General features: G+C 38.7%; 1 protein-coding gene and 2 long non-coding RNA genes across 6 annotated transcripts in view; 1 reads left to right on the top strand and 2 right to left on the bottom strand.

Annotated features, from left to right (window-relative positions):
• Positions 1–11,486, top strand: part of LOC147754818 (uncharacterized) — a 15,670-nt gene extending 4,184 nt beyond the window's left edge. Inside the window, exons 2-5 of the long non-coding RNA XR_015329925.1 lie at positions 8,003–9,593; positions 10,156–10,256; positions 11,116–11,164; positions 11,453–11,486. This is a non-coding gene — a long non-coding RNA (uncharacterized LOC147754818). The remainder of the gene's footprint in view (positions 1–8,002; positions 9,594–10,155; positions 10,257–11,115; positions 11,165–11,452) is intronic.
• On the bottom strand, positions 6,157–8,323 carry mms4 (Methyl methanesulfonate sensitivity 4). 4 transcript variants are annotated; one of them, XM_022811865.2, is made up of 3 exons: positions 7,946–8,323; positions 7,382–7,656; positions 6,157–6,951 (listed from the first exon to the last, which is right to left on the bottom strand). In XM_022811865.2, the coding sequence occupies exons 1-3, from the start codon at positions 8,321–8,323 to the stop codon at positions 6,813–6,815; spliced, it is 792 nt and encodes a 263-aa protein (XP_022667600.1). In that variant the 3' UTR covers positions 6,157–6,812. The 4 variants fall into 4 exon arrangements, with proteins under 4 accessions (XP_022667600.1, XP_022667601.1, XP_086848601.1 ...); XM_022811866.2 differs by having other exon boundaries at positions 7,382–7,581; XM_086992475.1 differs by having other exon boundaries at positions 7,382–7,446.
• Positions 10,355–13,499, bottom strand: LOC147754817 (uncharacterized). The gene is made up of 3 exons (XR_015329924.1): positions 13,290–13,499; positions 12,041–12,159; positions 10,355–11,644 (listed from the first exon to the last, which is right to left on the bottom strand). It is a non-coding gene; the product is annotated as an uncharacterized LOC147754817 (long non-coding RNA).
• Between the last annotated feature and the right edge of the window lie 3,513 nt (positions 13,500–17,012).

The following is a 17,012-nucleotide window of genomic DNA, read 5'->3' as shown; positions in this document are numbered from 1 at the left end:
GCGAGAATGGTCAAATCGATGAAAAGCAACGTTTTTTTTTTCACGAAGCGTTATTTACCCTGAAACTTCTTTGGTTTGACATCTGTTTGGCGAGAAGTGGCTTTCCACAAACGAGTTAACCAAGTCAGTGCTTTTGGCTTTACTTAAACAATATCGCTGTGAATGGATGTAGAAATCTGGCCAATGGTATCGTAAAGCTATGGGACGATCATCAATCATTTTGGATAATGAACTGAGAAAAACTAAGAGCTTTGTGGATACAATATGAAGCCGCAGTATAGATCTACAGGGAATCATATCAGGGCGTATCTAGAAGGGAGATGATTAGTCTCAAACGTATTGAAAAGCCAATTTTTCTTGTAACATCCTTGAATAATCGGTCGTAATAAATGCTTGTGATCTATTTTAGCGGGGAAAAAAATACACTATACATTCTGACTAAGCTAAACGACGCTTTGTAACGTCAAATATAAAAAAAAATATCTACCGTATAACATCTGTGTTCTAATTTGCATATATATGCATGTTAATTAAATTCCCAGTTCTTACACTCTATTTATTGCAATAAGAAGCATAGGTATAGTCATTAATCAACAGCCCCCTGGCCACCTAGAAAACAACGTTTGCCTCTTCGCCTTCGACAACAACAGGCCACGCTTGGACACTTTAGTTATCGACAGGCTGAATTACCGAATGCGTTGTCATGCTGCTTTTTGTTGACAAGCCAATTGTTTTCCTAACATGTTTGGGTTAAGTCCGTTGATAGCCCATGTTAGCCCGATTTAATTCGAGCAGTAATCTACATCTGCTTTTCTAGATACTTAGATGCTCGGAGACAACAAACGCCTTCAGAAACAAGTAATTTTTTCCAGCATATATATATATATATATATTACCGATGTTGATATCTGTTTATCTCATATGAAGTTCGTTCTTGATCTACACGCGTCCATTTGACATCGGTGGGAGGGTAATTGGACTTTCGAACGCTGATTATTACTATGGAGAATAATAGTAACTTTACAACGCTTCGGGGATAGGTTGATTTTGATTTTGAACTTTTGTTGAAGACGACGGCCGTCGACTAACTCGAAAAACGGGAAGTCGCCGAGATGTAGGCTAAAGGCCGAACCAAATCCAGAAAGAGAAGGAAATGGATCTAGTTTTCTAAATCAAGCGTACGTAATGGCCAAAGCTCATGTTAGACAATTACGGTTACATAAACCAACAGCCTAGCGGAAAATAGATTGTCTCTTGTCTCTGCAAAGATAATCAATTGTGCGCATTACTTATTTCGAACTGGAGTTTATTTTCGTTTCTGCCATTTTAGTTGACGTTTCAATGATGCGAGATGAGGAAATGGCGTCTTGTTCCATATAAAAGTTAATAGAACTTTAACAACAATAGAAAGTTGTTTATTACTTAAATTTTAATTGCACAAAGCAGGTTCCGTCCTAAGAATGGCGGAAAAGTGAGAACATTATATAGGTAACTAACTAATATCTCATTTCATCCGTAAATATATCACGATATCTTTTTAAGTGATGTTTACAATTTCATCATTCATTGATTTGAATTTGATACGAAAAGGTCATCTATCTGATCTTGCCCTTGGCTAGCTCACAAGAAAACAGTCCTTTTTACGATCAATAACAAAGATGTTCAGTGCACATCGAACGTCTGTTATTTTAGTCAACATGGATCATATTTTGGGGCGATGAAAAATCATTTTTATGGTCTACTTGTCATTTAATATTTATTTTTCTTCTGTATAAACGAACAGAAAAGAGCCTCCGGAGCGGCAGTATGCCGAATCGCATATCTATATAAATATATCATGCTTTGAAACATGTGATCTGCTTTTGGCGTTTGATACAGACCCAGAAAATTGCAATCATTGTTTACTGGTACAACATAGATACTGGTCAGTGTTGCATTTACCTTGTTAACCATATGAAGTGTAACTTTCGAAAAGGGTAAGGCTACAAGTTCTACGCACCCAACAGACAGCAGCTTAGCTGATGCGACTGAAACCGACATCACTACGATTAGTATTCGATTTTCCTTTGTCAAATCGTTCAACTGTGAGGTACCAAGCTCAACTGTATTTTGCACATATCACTATACGCCAAACAAATTTAGAATATATCCGATAATTTTTGCATTTTAATCAATGCATCGAGAGTACGCAGACTTGGCCTAGATATTATATATTTATTTAGATATAGTTATAATAAATATGCTTATAGGTATAACAATAGCGCTTGAATGAGTTCTTGCTTCCGTATCACAAGTGATTTCTGCACCGGTCTATTTGAACTATCCGTTGCGTAGGCATCCGCTACACGATCACTATAAAAGCGGCCTCAGAACTCTTAGAAAGGGGAACTTTGTGTTTACGTAAATGTGTTCTGCCTTCTTGCGGTCTCTAAACTCGCGGCGACATTTCAAGAATGAACTTCGTGCGACTTTGATCATCGCCGTTTTCTTGGTACTGTTTAGCATTCCACTGACAGGAACAACGATCTATTCGCCGACCATGGCCCAGATTTTCAAGTAATTCTTGTTCACAGATTGATAACCACTGCAAATTGATCGAGACGGAAATGACGGATTCCAGAAGGATGCTGGCCAGTTAGCTGGTCATTTAGCCAGGTGTCATTTCGTCATTTGCTCAGATTATCCAACTGAATTCCTGACCCTAACAGGTGTGCTAAATTTTGCAGTAAAGCATGAATATCTTACGCTGTTACTAATCGTCGAGTTCAAAGCATCAGGCCTGAGCTGTACCAGCTGATCCGACAGAAGAACAAAAACATGTTTTCAACAGCTCGCTGAGAAGTATTGTGAAAGCTTTCAATGCTATAGCCATGCACAGCTCGAAAAAATAATACGGTGTAGCTTAGAAGGCCGATATTGTGCATACTACCATGGTACTTAGCGAAATCATCATCGTCAAGCCATCTAACCTTAGCATCATTATCAGTTTCATACTGAACCGGACGTAAATAAAGAATAATTTATTCCCTTTGAGTAATTATATTGTATCCCTTAGGTACTCCAAAAGAACAGATGACGGAGCTTGATTGTCATAGTAATTGCGTAGATAGCGTTTTTCCATAGAAAGCATATATAACTGTGGTCACTGATCGCACGAAAAATCTAAAAATGGATTTTTTTCAAGTCGCTTATTATTATTATTATACGAGAAGCTGAATATTAACATATGTGCAATGTTTCAGTAACTGTACTCGTTACATTAGTAATAATCATGTATTATTACTGTGCAAATAGGGTTATTTGGGTCTATGCATGACAAAATTTAGGAGCTCGCTTCCATGAGAGCACATTATCTAGCCTCTTAGTTTAAGCTATTTCTAATGCCTCTGTGGTCTACTCAGTTGGGTGTTCTCTTGAACGTTAACAAAGTGTGACATACTACCACATCGATGTAACTTATTAAAGGTCGTCTGCTATTCGGCTATAGGTCACGGAGACAGACAGGCTTTATCTATGATGTACTTAAAGGCGGCCTTACGAAAAAGGTGACTCTGCACGCTGCATTTTTCGTCATACCGTGACAAGAAACTATCCTACATTATCATGTGCAGATACGCTTGCCTTCTGTGCCGCATCATTATAATGGACTTACAAAGTGTGTAATGGCAGAAACATGCTTTAAATATACCACTTGCAATAAAGAACCTAATAACATTCAACTTGAAAATCGTTCTCCTTTTTACGTGCGATAAGGTTACACCTCGTGTCGGCCATGACACCATCTGAGGACCTGCGTTGATTCACAACTAGTCCTTACCACAAATGGAAAAATATCTTGATTCAATATTCTCGAAAATTCCTGCGGCGTTTGAGTAATCAAAATGTCTGCGATGGCATACTACACATTTATAACTCATCTTCACTGAATTAAGCTTTTGCATATCACATTATTTAGTAACGGCCATTTTTATTCACCGTAAGATGTACCTGGCTAAAGTGTATAGCAAAAGACGATCGCATGCCTTCTATAGGCAGATGTGAACCTTCGCAGATTCACTAGGTTCTCGATATCATAAATCCGAGAGATAGCTTAATGCGCTACGGAAAACGACCCCGATCCGAGGCAGCCACCGACCAGAACGTCACATAGTTAAAGCATATGTTGTGTTCAAAGGCGAGATGTTCCTGTCGCAGAACGGCGGCATGTCGGCTGTGGCAACTTTCTTGTATGTTTCCGCTCAATGTAAATCACGCAAACAGTATTTTCTGTTCCTTGTATTTTCAAATTTCCTATAGATTACGACGCATGTTATCCAAAAACTATTTCGACTTTTCACGACTGCCTCATAACCTGTAGGAACCCATTTCCGACCAGCATCGGATTGCCGACAACGACGTTTCTCTTCGTGAACTTCGCTTTTTTCATATGGCCGTTCAGGACTCGAAAGGTCTAAAATAACACGAGAACAAAACTGAGGGTATCGAATGTTTTTTTCTCGTTGAATTAATAAAAATATTTTTAATTAATTATATTTATACCAAGACACTAATTACGCTATATGCCTACAAAGGAAATTGTTAAATATTTGCGTCTAATCTGAAATGTGCATATAGCTGTGTTTGTATTGATGGCCTTATTGCAATACTAAGATTTATGAAATAAAATGAAACAGCATACCTGGCACGCGAAAAGCTTACACCGGCAGTCTTTTGGTCGGTAAACATTTGAATTTAGGATACAGGGCGGACACAGGGAACCGTAGCAATATTGATGTATTATGACAGTATACATGATATAGTGCACTCAATTATTTTTACCGCCAATAATGCAAACACTAAAAAAAATATAGAGCTTCACATATGGCGTTCAAAAGAACTTAGTTGCCTTGCAGCGCTGCAACTGTTGCCGATTAAGTTTTTCCTAGTTGTTTCGACCCAAACCCCAAAACATTTCATTGAATATCGGCTTAAAGACTTCACGCACTCCAAGCGGCAAAGTTGAACCAGAAAGCACCGTAACCAGTTATTGTTCCTAAATCTCGTAGATTCCGTTCAAATATGTTTGCGAGCTCATCATAGAAGCATTATCAACACGACGTATACCTTTTTTTTTTATTTTTTTGGAGGTTAAGGGCAAATGCATTATGCAGACCGGGCATAGGCAGGGCAAGTCTGCTCTAAGTCCGGTACTGTGGGACTCTCACCCACTAAACCCTGGACCCCTTTATCCGCTTGGGCCATGGCTCGGTATATTTTTGATATTACTTCGAAGCCATGGCTTGCAGGAACGGTCATTTCATCTTCCTTCTCTACGACGTATACCTGTGGAAATTGCAACGAGCCCAAAGAAGCCACCACTACGTCAGTAGAGTTTTTTCTTAAAGTTTAACTTTGAACTTAAAATTTTTTTTTAAAGTAAAATATCCGTACAGATTGTACAACTAGACCTATTTGTAAACTCATTGGACTCGCGTACGAATGATAGTGTCATTTTACTGGGTACGTAGAAGAGAATGTATGTAGAATAGAAAAGTTGGTAAAGGTTTGTCAGTGTGGCAGCTATCTATTAGACACTGAGGGAAGCCATTCGTAAAAAGGTTCAATCCTATAATTAATGAGAGTGCTTTAAAGTCGTTCTTTAGAATCGTTCAAATAATAATTGTTCTATAAGCTTTAATTGCTTTTACTATTTTGTTTGAATCTTATGAAAGGGGTGGCAAGAGAGGGCATTTTCGATGTTTTTTTGCCCGTCCAAGATTGTGGTCGAAAGACATTAAAAGTATGTTCGGCATCTATTGCACGAAATCTACATGTCGTTCCAAACTCCGTCAAGAACTATTTTGAACTGTTTTAAAGGATAATAGCCCTGTATCTCTTAAATACGAGACTGCAGCCGAAGGAAAAATAAATATTCTGAGTTGCTACCGTAGCTTTTTGTCATTGAAAAAACATATAGTAAAAGAGGTGCCAACAGTTAGATTTTTACATTTGACACACCTATCCCGTATGCCAGCGATACTTGCGATAGAGCCACCATCTTGGTCAATTTAAATTACATCGATAATAAAGCTGCCTTTGCCGTGAAGCTATTGGAAAATGTTCGTTACCTGAATGTAGAAGGTCATCTAATCAAAAAATTTCTATGATAGACAAATATTGAACAGGTACTAACAACTTTTTATTAGAACATATATACAATCAAGGTTACGCGTCAGCTAGCATGGCAGAAACGCGATCTACAACAAATATGTTTGAATTGATTGGAATTATACATACAAAACCTCCCCTAGACAGTCTCCAACATTTTAACCATTTCCAATCGAGGTGCAACAGCTTGGAGAACTTCTTTGATTTTTTGTACGACATCACATCAGTAATTATTATCAATCCATCGCTTATGAAGAATCGATTTATTTAGGAGCCCCTAAATGTTGCAAATATAGTGTCAAAAAAAGCAAAAAATGGATAGAGATTAATTTTTGTTGGAATGAGTTAATCACATAACTCCCTATTTCCTCCAGCTCGCCACAAAAGACAATTAGCTTCCTGATTATATCGATGTACATTGTTACTAAGTACAGGTTCATTGAGCTACAAGGTGCCAGCTACAAAAACAATCGATGAGAATAACGCATTAGTTACTTTTAGTGTATTTAAATATCCTGTGTAGTACTGCCGAATAATAAGCGGCACATTATAAGTTTTTAAGCTAGCTGTTCTGATCGTGTCTAGAGGAAGTGGATCTTTATTCCCTAATGTAGAACACCTACATCGATCCCCGACGCCTGAACCTATTTCCTTTCGACTGCTAATCAAACTAGAGCATTCGGATCGTCCTGAGTGAAGAAATTATACAAGCGGTTGGCAGTCTCAGGTCCAATCCTGAATGTCCTCTGAAGCGGCGGCTCTCCGACAGTCGCTGTGATACCCTCGAAAACTTCAACAGCTGGCCTTCAAATAAATATGCTGAGAACATTAGTGCATGTTTCTTGCCAGTAATACTATTTAATCGTATCGTATCTGGTGTTCAAACTTTTTGCAGGAAGTCTACATACTTCCATAGATGCTCTTCTTAAATTGAAGTAGCGCAACGATTATAGAACTACACTATATCGTTCTATTTGTCTTGTCTCCCCGCATTTGTACATCCTCTATTATGGCTGATGCAAGTTTAAAGAGGCTATTTAGGGCAATAACTTTTTGTAATGGACACATACAGGCCCAGAGGTTCGAAAACTTGATAGCAGTTGTTTTCAACAACCACGCTAAAGAAAGCGGAGCCCTAGTTACTTGTTAAGTGCCCTACTGATTCGCATAGTAGCCAATGGCTGGACATTTTCAAAGTAAGCTTCTTTACTGAGCATAATAGAAAAACGCCTACCTCCGTAGTAGCTCATGCCGTAGCGCACGGGGCGATGGGAAGCGTGTTGCAATTGCCCGAGCAAGCTGAAACGAAGCGTGATTGAAGAACATTTCAAGCATGCCAGGCCATACTTCGGCTGGGTTGGAAGCCGTACGCCGATTCTCCTCGAATCCTAGTACTTCGTCCCGCAGGCGACTGTTGAACTTTTTAGCTGTCGCCTTAGTCATGCACGTTAAAAGATGGTAAAGTTCTTGGACACTGTGCACTGGATGCACGTTAAACAGGCTATCTAGCTATGATATGTAACATATAAATTAAAATGACACATATATTCAATTCGTTAGTTATGTCGAACTATTTTTTATATGTCTACCCACAAGACAATTTCCTAAGGTGTTCTTTAATAAAATTAGAAAATAAACTATCTTCTTTATGGATGACGCGAGTAGCATCCTAAAAACGAATTTTCTATTTATACGCTTATACTAACGATTATAAGATCCAAAAAGGAATAAAGTAATATATTCTTCTTATATCGAAAGGGTAAAATAATTATATATTCACCAAATAAACAATATATACCTGAGCTAAAATGATTCGACGGTCCATTTCTGCGGATATTTTTTCTTTGCCTTCCAGCATAATAACTATAGTAACAAACTTTCGGCCATACTTCTCTGGCCAACTGGCAATTTCGTCTTCGAGTCTACGAATACGGACAGCAAACTCTTCGAGTCGATAGATTAACACAACTTGATCTTCGACGAATTCAATCGAGGTCGACTTCCAGCAGATAAGCTCAGGGAACGTATCTTCGATGGTGATTTCACACAAGTTAGAGACATCTATCATGATCTTCAGCGGAGCAAACCAAGGCTGATCAGTCAGCGATCGCGAAAATACGATACTCAGATCGGGGAAGCCCATGGCGTTTTTCTCTTCGGTATTTCTTTGGGACATTGCAACGCTCCTTTTTCGAGTGATCCGAAAATCCCGTGTGTTGCAAATCTAGAGTCTTCAACGAAACTGAATATCACTTAGTTTTTTTTGAAACAATTCGGAAAATCTCCTAGGATAGTCGTAAGCTTAGGGAGTGTAAGGTATAAAAAAAGAGGAGAAAATTTCAATGAAATCGTATAACAAAGGATTTTAAAAAATTATATATGAATATACTAGTTTAATGATTAACGTATCCGAAATATATTTTTCAAATAAATGACTGTACATAAATAAATAGTTGCATAAAATATAACGAATTGTGCACTGTATTGCTATGGAAATAGTAAAAGTGCTTCTTACGAGCTCTTTGCGTTTAAAAATTTATTTAATTCCGGCAAAATCATGCCTCCTGATCTATAAGGCGGTTAATCCTGGTGCACCTTAATGAATCTAGCTATTATAACCTTAGCCGCAACCGTGCCGCCTGCTTCGTTTCTAAAGAATATATTTATTGTTCAATCCTTCGTTTTCCATTAACTAATAAATCACAGTAGTTTTTCTTCTTTTGCGTACACTTAGGAATAAAAAATGCTTACTATGTTAAAAACTGATAAAATGGATTTAATTATTTCTGTGCTAATTATAAATACGTCAGATGTTTGATAGTCACAAAGGACACAGTTGGAAATAATCCATTACAGCGCTACATAGAAAATGCTTACAAAAGCTCAAACATGTTTACTTTTATCGCAGAAAACTGGGGCTTACCGATTCATTAGTTATCAGTGATTTTACTAGCGTCCAGGACGCAACTGCATGGCAATTCACTTAATAAGCAAATTATTTTGATAGTTCAGTTGATATATAAAGCTATCATGATTAAATAAGTTCCTTATTTTGTTCCTATTTTTTTTTTGTTATTTCAGTCAAATCAACCGTTTCCTTATATTTTTGTGAAATATGTTTGAAATTGAAGTTAAAATGGCTTCTCTTTTTGTTATCATGCATAGTAAATTATAACCTTACTCACTGATATTATATGTGGCTTTGCCCTTGCTTCACGCAGACTATAACACTCCCGACATGCCAGTCTACGATCGACCAGATTCAATACTTCGCTATACAATGTGCAGCTACGCTTTTAATTTTCCTCGAGCATAATTATAACTCACACACGAATTGAGCGAAAACTGAGCGCCACAGCTGTTTGTACCCTTCGATGGGGCTCTTGAAGAGAGGTGAAGCGAATTTCATGGTTCCAATGTAATGTCATTGGCATATTGGTAAAAAGGTAAGTTAGCAATGTGGTTAACTCGGTCGACTAGATGAAACAAAGTTCAATAGATATGAACAACTGAGCTTCAGAGCTCAAACTAAGCCTAACTCGTATTCCCGATAAACTCTGGCGGCTATTGAAATTGTCAGTAACGAGAGCCCGCCAATACTTTCCCCGCCGTGTTCGCCGCCAACCCTCTCCCAAACAAGATCACCGTCCAATGATCGGCGGTTAGCGCGCGCAACCAGCCACGATGCATTAACGAACACAGGCATTGCAACATTCTACACTAACTATTATTAGGAATTAAAGCACAATAACTTTCGATTAGTGCTAAGTAAGAATACGGGCTCAAGGACTTCTCTGAATTCCTGCTCTCTGAGTTCGTTGTGTAGAAATCGAAATCTACCTTTTTTTTTTTCTTTTTGTTTTTAAAAGAACGTAACAAGTAAAACCTCCATACAATGATAATAATATATTATGTGTTTTTGAATAATTTTGAAAACAGTTTCTTTAATCATCATTCGTAAACTGAAGATCGGCGATAACAAAAACGGCAACGTTTGTATCTTTTCAGTTGACAAGATAGATAACCTCGGAGATAACGCACGATACAATAAAAGGCGCTTGTTAGGAAAGATTCGTTCGAGTTTCGCCTAAACGGCGAACAATATATCGGTAAATTCTATGAACCCCCAAACCCAGAAGTAAATCTTTCCCCTTCTTCAGTTACGTCATTGTTTTTTTTTATTTTGAGAAGTACAATAAACACAAGATTTCTACTGATTTTTTTTTTATTACTAGATCTGTTTTACTTGGTCGCCTAACACTACTGGCATGTATTTACAATTGATCCCTTGCTTGATTTGTGATTGTTGTAAGCGTTCCATGCGTCGCATATAGAAAGAACAGAAGTTCAGGGTGTGATCACACCGAGAAGACTGGCAAGTTATGAAGCTTGTCTTCACTAACTCAAGCTAGCATATTTCTTAACTAGTCGAAATAAAAGCATAATCTTCCGGTCAAGTCGAAACGGCTCAGCAACTGTTGTAATATCGCCAAAATAGGATTTTGGTTGAAAATAAGATCTAAGCTTGGTTGATGATATCATAACGAATTAAATTTCCGAATCGAATAACTGGTTTTGAATGATACCGCTTAGACTACTTGATCGACGACAGCTTGATCGCCAGGCGACGAAATGCTGCCACTAGAAAAGGCTTCAAAGGACGTATCATGTAAGTCAATATAGCAAACGTGCAGGGTCATTCCGTTTCAGCTTGTGAAAGGCGCAATAGTAGAAGCAGAGAAAAGAAGAAACAGGTTCTGCTCCCAGAGGCGGCACTGGCAGGCTCAATGTGAGTAAGCCAATGGCTTATGCCATGAAAATATTCGATCTGAAAAACTATCAGGTCAAAACGAAATTTTCTGTTATTTTCATTTTCTCTCAGACACACGGACACACTCTCTAGTAAATAAGTAAAGTATAATAAAAGTACTCTAGGCTAACGGCTTTCATTTTTCTGTAATATTCAAGAATGCCGAAAGTGGCGCTACACTAAAGTCATCGAGGACAGAAACCTCAGGTAAGTGCACGGAAATATGAAAGCCGTCGTCAGCTAGCGTCAACTACACAAACTGACTTAGCATCCAGGAATTAACAAATGGAAAACTCAAGTGATTTTGCTAAGAAAAATATCACTGTAGGAATAAATGTTGTTTGCTGTTGTTACTGCCTATGAGACAATACTTTGTAACTTGTCTTTATTTACTGCGGTGATATATATAGTGTTTCACTGGTGATCCATATGATGCTTGCAAGTAATCGGAGCAGAAATATAACGGGCTGATGGTTTCTTTTTGCCTGTCTTCAGTGCGCAATAGGTGTCGATGCCACGACGGTATGGCCGTCAAGCACAATTCTGCACCAAAGATAAGGCACCTCGATTTTGTGATTGACCCCCTTAGCCCGCCTGAACGCTTCGCGTCACGCTTTTTTGGAGTCGACAGGTTGCGCAACCGCGGAGACGTTAGAACGGCGTTGGCGTTCCTCTTCGGCAAGGTTCCTGCAAGTTACGCAAATTGAATACGATAAGGAACTCGAACGGATGAACTATTATCTACTTGTTTTATGTGTCTCTTATTTTTCGGCACCGAAATTTAATTTTTGCTTTTTTACAATAGCGCTTACTCTACGAATGGCGGAGCAATCGTTGAAACCTGTGTGCCGTGGGCAGGTATTAACTTTTTTAAAAGTAAGAGACTTTCAAGCTTTTAAAGGCAGTGTATAGTTAATAAGATGGCAATTGTTTTAGGACATTTAAGCGAAGAAAGAAAATGCTAGGCGATCTTAATAAGTTAGCTTTCTAACTCAGGTAGAGATGAATGACGATCATTCAAAGCTTAAACAGCTGAAAGCGGTCGTCAACTAGAAGCAGCATTCGTTGATAGAAGATCCGTACTTGTAGTCTTTAAACTCCTTGAAGTCCACCGAGCGGCGTCGATCGAAACGAAATCCATCAAGTTCTTCGGGAAGATCCTCAGAGCGGCTTGCACGTCTCTCAAGTAACAGGCGGCGAATCTAAAATAATTAACGAACTTGAATATGGCTAATCACATTGTGAACAATGTCCGTGGTCGCGACTGGTATACGTGCTAAGCGTCAATAATATTCGCCGCATTACGTAACCTAGGTACGCTAAGCACATGTGATAGAAAATCTTCCAGAAAAATGGGCAACGAAAAGCTAGCAAGATAAACTTCTAGAGAATCTTATCTTGTAAAACATGCTATATGCTTCTTCCACGACCGAGATCTTCAAAAGTTAAGACTTTTAAAAAGCTGTCGTGTAGATGTAATTTTTAGAGAAGAGATTAGGACTAAGGTATTTTTTTTCCAAATTTTCCAAATTTGGAAACTGCCAGCAACAACTTGCAAATACTATATTTAGGCTACTTATCCTGCCCTAGACAAGATTAACTATTGACGTTTGCTTTTATAAAGCAAACTCTCAAAGGCTTCAAAATGTTCGCTTTAACTTCTATCCTCTTTCTCCTATGGACGCAGGGGCTTTTGTTCTGGCAGTATTATCTGCGTTAGGTTTCTGATTTGGGCTTGCTTAATGCCTACCTTCTTTTCGGGTAGTTTAAAAGAATAATAAAAATTGTCGTTTCTGAAATTATACAAAGCTATCACTAATAACATATTCTGTTTCTTGAACGATTCACTTGTACTCTAAAATAAGACACACACAAACAGCATTCCCTATATATTAGCAGTTTTTGTACAAGAACTAGTGCCAAACATGATTATTTTTACCTACGAGTCTTGTTGATGACTTAGGTGATGGCAAAGGATCGATCACTTCGATTGATTAGAGGCTTCTTTAGAAATATTTTCCTTCTTTTAGTACTATCATTCACTATCAGTACCGGAATTCTTAGAGCTAGTATATTAAATGTATATGATTAGTGAGTAAATCCGAAACTAACGAAAGCGTAAACGTTTTTCTTGAAAAAATCGATTATAGATAGTGTACTGCATAATAGTTAACAGGAATGCTTAATTGACTACAATTGACTACATAAACGCTTTAAAAGATGTGGGAACTCGATTTTCTCGAAGTAAGTTTACATGCTGTTAAATATAGCGATCGTTGGCCTCCATTTCCGTTTTAAAAAGAAAACTATCTTGAAATTGTATTGAACTCACGGCGGGCTCAAGCGGTACGTCGACGTGCGTTTCATAGTCATCAGCCATTGTAAACGCCTATTTCTTCCGGCTAGTTTGATTCCGTTTGATTTTAGTGGAGATCGCAGTTTGTCTATAGTTTCCTATTTCGCAGTAGCCGGTTCACCGCACCGACACTCACATAAGCAGACACACGCAGAATGTTAGGATGGGGATGCTCCCCAGGGGACAGGCCAGCGCTCTTATAGGCTTGGCTCGCGCTCGGGGAAAGGGCTTCATGGAAGGCACCTTAATAGGCCCTACAAATTGTCTAACTACTTACGAGGCCTTTTCCTCGAAACCTGCATAGGGTAGACAGAAACTAACAGTATGTGCCGCTCGTATCGCTAGCTAGAGCAAAGATTTAGCCCAACGCTAACGCGTGCGCACCTCGAGCAAAATCTGTCTGAGGCCTGTCTATGAAAGGGCCTTTGGAAACGTTACCGACAGCCGACCAGTGAGCCGATCGGTAGAGCTGATGGACCCAGGCAGTCCGGAAGAGATCCGAATGAACCTTTTCTTTCTTAAATAAGCCTGCCACGGGACGAACAGCTTGCCCTTTAACATCAACTTTATTTTCGGAGGAAGCCAGGTTTAGGTTTGTTAGAGGCCTCTGTTGAACGTCGCTACTGCGATACAGTTTCATTATGTTCACATAACAGTCGCAGATTCGCTGGTGCAGCTAGAAGAGCTGTATGGTAGGTTGATCAATATCATATATATATAAATGAAAAGGCCGTTTTTCACGCACGAACAGTGAAACTGCTATAGCTCGTAAATTTCAATTCGTACTTACTGTCTAAGAGTTCAAGCCGTTCCGCTAAAAGAAATAATTCAGAGATCATTCCTTAAAATTAAAAGCATTCAATACTGAGAGTCCTTAGCGTCTTACATTATGACAAAAACTCGCGGTAGAGTCCTAACTAGCAAGAGTGCCAAATGATAATAAATTTCATAACGCGTACTGTTGGTGGTTTGTAATTTTCTAGGAGACATTCTCTCTGCAACGTGTCTCGACAAAATTCATTAGGATCCTTGAAGTTCGTGCTCGCATAAGCGATAACCTGTAATCTATGGTGCATAGCATTTTAAACAGTCCACGTTTTCTCAGCGTTCCATATAGCATATTGCTAAAAGTGACAACTTTTGAGGATGGATCACTTAATCCCATATGATGAAACCACTTAAACTTGTCTAATGTCAAGCGATATTTTCTCCGCTGTAGCTTAAAATTCGTCGACAAAACGCACCACAAAAGAATCACTTTTCCTCTAACGGATCTAACTTTAAGTTTGTATCATTTTCTTGTTGGGGTTGAAATGAAGTTCTATATCTGAGTTGTCTCAAGTGAATCCTCCTTCGTTTGATGCTTCAGCGTTGTCTGTCTTCGGAAAACAATGCGCTTTTGAGAGAAAGCGCACTTGGTCGGCGATGCTGGTTATACAGCATAGCTTGAATGAAGCATAGCATAGAGAAATTTTGTCATCTTAATGGATATATTTCATTTCGTCCTAATTGAAAAGGGTTGGACTTATTCGTTGACTGGTGACTCGCGGTGACCGTAGTGGTCCAACTTCATGTGATTACCTTCACACCGCTTAAATGTACGATAGCGTTTGAAGACAGGAAGCTGTTTCGAACAGTATGCTAACATACATGAATATTAAACGCCGGCTTGCCGAAGATAGACATTTTGAATATAATTGCGATGTATTTATTGACTGGAGTGGTAATATGCTATGGATAGGTAATAGTAACAGACATAAAGGTGTGATGAGTATCTAAATTAGGTGACAATTTGAAGAGTGATATTATGACAATAATGAGATGATCGATCATGTGCCTGGGTCCTACGAATCATAGCTTTTTAGTCAAACTATGAAAATAGAAAAAGGCGTCGAACCAGCGGTAAAAAATGACTATAATAATCGAAAATCCAATTACTAGCAAGAACAACAACGGGTTGAAACCTATTTATTATAAGTCTTTATTTTTGAATGACTACGTTTAACATTAAACCTTATGTATATATATTCCGAAGATGATCAAATTAATCGGTAATGATTGGTTGAATCGACCGAAAATATTAAAGAAGTAGCAAAATACATATTTTGGCCAAAGTCAAGTAATGTAAATAGAACCACGCGATAGATATAATCCTAGGGCTTCTAAGTGTCCAATGAAGTAAATTCGTCTTCATTGTTCTCTAAGATCTTCATAGAAAATTATTTGTGTTCGCTAAATACATCGTTGGAGAAATATAGGAATCATTTACCATTGGATTATGGTGCAATTCATTATCGGCAAGTTTCCTGACCAATTAAGTTCGAATGCAGTCCTCTGATGAGCCTTTAACCTGGTCCTCCTAGGCAGTGTAACTAACCCAGGACAATATTTTCACCCCAATTAATCAAGTTTGGCAATTCAGTACACAGTGGAAACAAAAGGACGACGAATATTTCGCACACGAAGCCCAACGCGATTATCAGCCAAAACAGTACAGTGGGCATCTACCCGCTACCGCTTGCAGTAGTAGTGTTGTCAGGACACGGATTATTATGGTCGATTAGCATAATCAAAGAGTTCAGGCAAAAAAAAAAGAACAGTGTTATTCGTACCACCCAAGCTGACTTCGTGGTTGTATCGCGCAAAAGGCCTTGAGCGCCAGCCAAAAGACCAACTCCAGGATGAGTGTTTCCTAAGCGAGTAACCGGTGAGGCATGAGATTTAATTCGTTAAAATAACAGCTGACCCTGCTGATAACAGCGAAAGGACAATAAAACAGCAGTAGACGTTTTCTAGCGAACACTCTAGGTTGCGTAAGCTATATAAAGTAATAGTAAGGGAGAGTTCTGATAAGGGTAAAATGTTAAGCCGAACACCCGCGCTATGATTGGGGGATGGGAGTCAGAGCAGCGCCTGGAAGATCTTCTCAAACAGGATTCATATTAGATGTTAACGCCGGCTCTGTCAATGACCCCTTGCAAGGTTGACAGCTTTTCGTCGTACACGAGAGTGAACACACTATAACAAAATACGTAAGTTGAAGTCCTTGTTGATTTTATTCTTTAGTTTTTTTTTTTTTTTTTTTTTAATAACCACACTGAGCGATTCCAATGTTTGCCAAAATTGCGTGTAAAAACGCAGAAATTGTAATCATAATCTTCATCAATTCTATTGAGCTTTGGGTAAAGCGTATTTATGGATAATGCTTTTCAGTAGACACTTTAGAAGGTATCACTCAGATATAAAGGCAAATGCAGGGCCCCCTGTACCTGTCATTAGTACCATGCGCATTGCAGTTGCGTTATAGTTTTCGATCAGGAGAAACCAGATCTATATCCTCTGTCGACTTATATGTATTACTGTCTGTTTTATTGAAAAGTATTATCACTACATTTGCTTTGGACATTTATGAAAAGGACACTAGCCCGTGACGAAGTAAGGACAATAGATTATGGACACACAGTGATGTGGTCTAGCTTCGAAACCTGGCGGAGCTAAACCCTGTTTCGTGCTGAAATGAGCCAGCTGTTTGAAGTAATGCCAGTTCCAAATACGACTTCTTTTGCGCCTGCGCCACAAGCTTACACCAATCACAAGTCGTTCTACGCGGGTACACTTCGTTAGTGTACACTATTCACAGAACGATATTCCGCACTGTTCCAGGTAAATACGCACTTGTTCAGCCAGCAATTATGAGCG

The sequence above is a fragment of the Varroa destructor genome, unplaced genomic scaffold, assembly GCF_002443255.2.
Source record: "Varroa destructor unplaced genomic scaffold, Vdes_3.0 BEIS01000006.1, whole genome shotgun sequence".
Taxonomy (NCBI): Eukaryota; Metazoa; Arthropoda; class Arachnida; order Mesostigmata; family Varroidae; genus Varroa; species Varroa destructor.
The sequence above is the reverse complement of the archived record's forward strand: the minus strand, read 5'-3'. Positions and strand labels throughout refer to the sequence as shown.

Bases quoted from the DNA above. Each gene is read 5' to 3' on its own strand.
- mms4 (XM_022811865.2), bottom strand. From the start codon at position 8,323: ATGTCCCAAAGAAATACCGAAGAGAAAAACGCCATGGGCTTCCCCGAT. The intron at 7,657-7,945 runs GTATATATTGTT...TACATATCATAG, and splicing joins GTCGAATCATTTTAGCTCAG to CTAGATAGCCTGTTTAACGT. The intron at 6,952-7,381 runs GTAGGCGTTTTT...ATTTATTTGAAG, and splicing joins CGGCATGAGCTACTACGGAG to GCCAGCTGTTGAAGTTTTCG.